General features: G+C 54.9%; 1 protein-coding gene across 2 annotated transcripts in view; it reads right to left on the reverse strand.

The window, feature by feature from the left end:
* TPK1 (thiamin pyrophosphokinase 1) overlaps positions 1–3,195 on the reverse strand; it is a 305,692-nt gene extending 302,497 nt beyond the window's left edge. For both annotated transcript variants that reach the window (XM_029063456.2, XM_029063455.2), the window contains exons 1-2: positions 3,165–3,195; positions 428–491 (exon numbers count right to left, since the gene is read on the reverse strand). In XM_029063456.2, coding sequence (XP_028919289.1) covers positions 428–470 — 43 coding nt within the window. In that variant the 5' untranslated portion in view covers positions 471–491; positions 3,165–3,195. The remainder of the gene's footprint in view (positions 1–427; positions 492–3,164) is intronic.
* Positions 3,196–6,000: the final 2,805 nt, after the last annotated feature.

A 6,000-nucleotide genomic window follows, 5' to 3' on the forward strand; every position in this document is an offset into this window, starting at 1 on the left:
CCAAATTGGTTAATTACCAATCACCCTTTATTGGACTGAAAGTTGGGCTGGCAACACAGCTCTGACTGATTGATTGCCTGATTACCACAGGGCCATTATAAAGCACGAGGTATCTGCTCAGACACTTTGTCAAAATACCTCAGTTTGCTTACAGGGAACAAAACAGAAACAACACGTTAGGAGTAAAAATACGGTTGCCTCCATTCAAGGCCTCCATGGAGTTGTTTAACCCAAACAAACTGTATTTCCAAAATATGTAGTATTCCCTTTGTTTGGCTTGCAAGATGTTGACAAACTTTTCTCCAGGTAAACAATAATACAGATGCCTAGCCAAGCAAATTTAGAAGTCTGGGCGAAAAGAGAGTCGGTTCTGGACCACGGATATTACTTGAGGGGAATCTCGAGCTACAAGGAAGGGGTACAGTACCAGAAGGAAGCAAGCATTCCAGCGGAGTGAACACCTTCTCCATATCGGACTACTAGCCTCTGGGCTTAAAGAGAAAGAAAGAAACAAGGCCGAGTTAGTTCATTACTCTGTCCTTACCTAGCAACTAGTTCGGTACATTACATCAGGTGGGTGCCGACTAGTCAATTAATGGCATTTATCGGGCGTGGTGTGCAAAACACTGTATTAAGCACACGGGAGAGAATATAACAGAGTTTGTAGAAGCAATCCCTTCCCTTGAGTTTACAATCTATACCACTAATGGTCGGTCAACTCCCACGGGGAAGCTGCGTGGCTCGGTGGAAAGAGCCCGGGCTTGGGAGTCAGAGGTCATGGGTTCGACTCCAGGCTCCGCCACTTGTCAGCTGTGTGACTGTGGGCGAGCCACTTCACTTCTCTGTGCCTCAGTTACCTCATCCGTAAAATGGGGATTGACCGTAAGCCTCACGTGGGACGACCTGATTATCCTGTACCTATCCCAGTGCTCAGAACAGTGCTCTGCACATAGTAAGCGCTTAACCAATACGACTATTATTATATCATCATTCCACATGCCCACGAGTGAACATGGAATATGCTTAATAACTCTTCTTGTGACAGAGTCTGCTGTGTGACCTTGGGCAAGTCACTTCACTTCTGTCTGCCTCAGTTACCTCATTCAAAAACGGGGATCGAGACTGAGTCTCACGTGGGACGGGGACCGCGTCCGACCCGACTTCCTTGTGAAAACCCCAGCCATCAGTACGATGCCTGGCACGTGGTAAGCGCTTAACACATAGCAAAATAATTACTCTCATTATGAGGAGCAACATAGTACAGTGGATAGAACAGGGGCCCGGGAATCAGGAGGACATGGGTTCTAATCCCAGCTCTGCCACTTGTCTGCTGTGTGACCTTGGGCAAGCCACTTCACTTCTCAGGGCCTCAGTTCCCTCATCTATTTTAGGGGGATTAAGACTATGAAGCCCACGTGGGACAGGGACTGGGCCTAACCCCATTTGCTTGTATCCACCCCAGCATTTAATACAGTGCCTGGCACGCAGCAAGCGCGTAACGAATACCATCAATAGTATCATTATTAGCAAGTAAACCGGTAAGCAGTTCAGAACTGGATTACAGACCGAGATCAAATAACCCAGGGCGACACCACCCCAGACTCAGCCTAGGGTCCGTCCAGTGAGCCCTGACCGGCCCCCATCCTCCTGGATCCCTGACCCTCCAACCCTCCTGCTCCTGGACCCCGGGACCCTCTGCCCCCCAGACCTCCTGCCCCCGAACCCTTAGCCACGCATCCTCCTGCCCCTGGACCCCCAACTTCCCCACCCCCCTCCTGCCCCCAGACTTTGACCCTCCGATCCTCCTGCCCCTGGACTCCCCGATGCTCCTGCCCTCGAACCCCTGACCCCCAGTCCCTCCTGCTCCCGGTTCCCTGACCCTCTGACCATCCCACGTCCTCCTTCCCCCGGCCCCCTGACCCTCCGGCCCTCCTGCTCCCGGACCCCTGACCTCCCCGATCCTCCTGCCCCTGGACCCCCTGACCCTCCTGCCCCTGGCTCAGGTCTCTCCGACCCTCCTGCTGCTGGGCCCCCTGACCTTCCTGTCCCCGTGCCCCTAACCTTCCGACCCTGGCCCCCTGACCCCAGGGCCCTCCTGCCCCTGGACCCCTGCCCCTCCTGCCCCTCCGACCCTCCTGCCCCTGGACTCCTGACCCCTGCCCCTCCGCCCCTCCTGCCCCTGGACTCTTGATCCTCTTGATCCTGGACTCCTGACCCCTGCACCCTCCTGTCCCTGGACCCCTGCCCCTCCGCCCCTCCTGCCCCTGGACTCCTGATCCTCTTGATCCTGGACTCCTGACCCCTGCACCCTCCTGTCCCTGGACCCCTGACCCTCCTGCCCCTGGACCCCTGCCCCTCCGCCCCTCCTGCCCCTGGACTCCTGATCCTCTTGATCCTGGACTCCTGACCCCTGCACCCTCCTGTCCCTGGACCCCTGACCCTCCTGCCCCTGGACCCCTGCCCCTCCGACCCTCCTGCCCCTGGACTCCTGATCCTCTTGATCCTCTTGATCCTGGACTCCTGACCCCTGCACCCTCCTGTCCCTGGACCCCTGACCCTCCTGCCCCTGGACCCCTGCCCCTCCGACCCTCCTGCCCCTGGACCCCTGATCCTCCGACCCTCCTGCCCCTGGACCCCTGCCCCTCCTGCCCCTCCGACCCTCCTGCCCCTGGACTCCTGATCCTCTTGATCCTGGACTCCTGACCCCTGCACCCTCCTGTCCCTGGACCCCTGCCCCTCCGCCCCTCCTACTCCTGATCCTCTTGATCCTGGACTCCTGACCCCTGCACCCTCCTGTCCCTGGACCCCTGACCCTCCTGCCCCTGGACCCCTGCCCCTCCGACCCTCCTGCCCCTGGACCCCTGACCCCCCCTGCACCCTCCTGCCCCTGGTTCCCTGACCCTCTGACCACCCCCCTGCACCCTCCTGCCCCTCCTCCCCCTGCCCCCTGGACTCTCCTGCTCCTCCTGCCCCCGCCCCCCCCCCTTCCAGCCCCCCGGGGAGCGAGAGGCCAAGGGAGGGAGGGGGAAGCGGGGAGATCGCGCCCTCCCGGCGCCCCCAGAGCCCGCCCCGCTCCGCCTTCCCGCCGGACACAAAAAGAAGAAGAAGAAAAAGGGAAAAGCCCGGCCGCCCTTTCCCTCCTCCCGCCCTCCCCCGGTACTCACTGGGGTCCGGCTGGCGGGGGGAGGCGGTGGGGGAGGCGGTGGGGGAGGGGGAGGGCGAGGGGGAGGAGCCGGCCGCGCCGCGCTGCCTTGTGGGACATGAAGTCCCCTCCCTCCCTGCCCCGCCCTTCCCTCCCTCCCTCCCTCCCCCGCCCCCGGCGCCGGCCAATGGCGAGCGGGAGCGGCGGCCGGGGGGGCGGGGCCTGGAGGGCGGCCGGGGAGCCCGCAGCTGCGCAGTGACGGCCGGGCCCGCCCCGAGGCCTGCCGGGACTTGTAGTCCCGACCACGTGGGCCCGGGGCCCCGACACTCATTCACTCATTCGTTCATTCGTTCATAGGAAGTGCGGATGGATGGGAGGGGAGGGGAGGGGAGGGGAGGGGAGGGGAGGGGATGAGATGAGATGAGATGAGATGAGATGAGATGAGATGAGATGAGATGAGATGAGATGAGATGAGATGAAATATGGGATGGGATGAGATGAGATATGGGATGGGATGGGATGGGATGAGATGAGATGAGATATGGGATGGGATGAGATGAGATATGGGATGGGATGAGATGAGATATGGGATGGGATGAGATATGGGATGGGATGGGATGGGATGGGATGGGATGGGATGGGATGGGATGGGATGAGATGAGATGAGATGAGATGAGATGAGATGAGATGAGATGAGATGAGATGAGATGAGATGAGATGAGATATGGGATGGGATGAGATGGGATGGGATGGGATGGGATGGGATGGGATGGGATGGGATGGGATGGGATGGGATGGGATGGGATGAGATGAGATGAGATGAGATGAGATGAGATGAGATGAGATGAGATGAAATATGGGAGGGGATGAGATGAGATATGGGAGGGGATGAGATGAGATATGGGATGGGATGGGATGGGATGGGATGGGATGGGATGGGATGGGATGGGATGGGATGGGATGGGATGAGATGAGATGAGATGAGATGAGATGAGATGAGATGAGATGAGATGAGATGAAATATGGGATGGGATGAGATGAGATATGGGATGGGATGGGATGGGATGAGATGAGATATGGGATGGGATGAGATGAGATATGGGATGGGATGGGATGGGATGGGATGAGATGAGATATGGGATGGGATGGGATGGATGGGAGGGGAGGGGAGGGGAGGGGAGGGATGGATGGTTTATTGCCATTGTTCTTGTCTGCCTGTCTCCCCCAGTTAGACTGTAAGGCCATCAAAGGGCAGGGATTGTCTCTATCTGTTGCCGACTTGTTCATTCCAAGCGCTTAGTACAGTGCTCTGCACTTAGTAAGCACTCAATAAATACTATTGAATGAATGAAATGGATGGATGGATGGATGGATGGATGGATGGATGGATGGATGGATGGATGGATGGATTCACTAGTATTTAGCGAGCACTTACCGTGTGCAGAGCACTGTGCTAAGCACTTGGAAAGCACAATTCGGCAACAGAGAGAGACCATCCCTACCCAACTAAGGGCTCACAGTCTAGAAGGGGGAGACAGACGACAAAACCAGTTCAATCGTATTTATAATGATAATAATAATAATGTTGGTATTTGTTAAGCGCTTACTATGTGCAGAGCGCTGTTCTAAGCGCTGGGGGAGATGCAGGGTCATCGGGTTATCCCACGTGAGGCTCACAGTTAATGCCCATTTTAATAATAATAATAATGTTGGTATTTGTTAAGCGCTTACTATGTGCAGAGCACTGTTCTAAGCACTGGGAGAGATACAGGGTCATCAGGATTGTCCCACGTGAGGCTCACACCCACGTGAGGTTCACAGTTAATGCCCATTTTCCAGATGAGGTAACGGAGGCCCAGAGAAGTGAAGTGACTTGCCCACAGTCACACAGCTGACAAGTGGCAGATCTGAGATTCGAACCCACGACCTCTGATTCCCAAGCTTGGGCTCTTTTCCACTGAGCCACGCTGCTTCCCTAAGGGAGGTGTGTTGTTGGACCGTTCTGCAGGAGAAAATTTGGAGGTCAGTCCGAAACATGTGAGTGTCTCTTTGACCTTGTAGAGCAACAAACAGAGTTTTACATGCAACAGCACATAGTGAGTGCTTAAGAAATAGCGCAATTACTGTCATGGATGCGAAAAGCATCCAAAGTTATATTTGCAGCAACAAAAGACGTTGAATAAATTTTTATAACCAATAGGTTATACTTTGAGTGCCTGCTCTGTGCCGGGCACTATACTGAGCCCTTGAGAGAGCACGGGAATCTATGCTTGGCACATAGTAAGCGCTTAACATATACTATAATTATTATTAGTTACCATCCCTGCCCTCACGGAGCTCAAAATCTAATCAGGGGAGACCCAGAATAAAAAAATTACAGGTAGGCGGAGACAATGAAGTGTAAATCAAGCAGTGGTATTTGTGTGTTGATTTTGTGCCGAGCCCTGTACTAAGAGTTTGGAGGAGTTGGTAGACACATTTCCTGCCCACACTTAGCTTGCAGTCTGTTAGAACGAGTTACAGCAGTTACGAGTCCTGGCAGAGAATCACCTGGTGGTATTAATGATTTGTATAGACCTATAATTCTATTTATAATGATGCCACTGAGTTCTGTTTACTTGTTTTGAGGTCTGTCTGTCCCCTTCCAGACTGTGAGTCCACTGTGGGCAGGGATCATCTCTATTTGTTGCTGAATTGTACTTCCCAAGCTCTTAGTTCAGTGCTCTGCACACAGTAAGCGCTCAATAAATACAACCGAATGAATATTGAGAAGAGGGAGCTTGGGAAGGAAGCGGTAATGGGGGCTAAAGTCTGTTCTGAATAGGAGCCCTGCAGGTCGACCCTCGCCTCTTTTCCTC

The sequence above is a fragment of the Ornithorhynchus anatinus genome, chromosome 4 (assembly GCF_004115215.2).
Source record: "Ornithorhynchus anatinus isolate Pmale09 chromosome 4, mOrnAna1.pri.v4, whole genome shotgun sequence".
NCBI lineage: Eukaryota > Metazoa > Chordata > Mammalia > Monotremata > Ornithorhynchidae > Ornithorhynchus > Ornithorhynchus anatinus.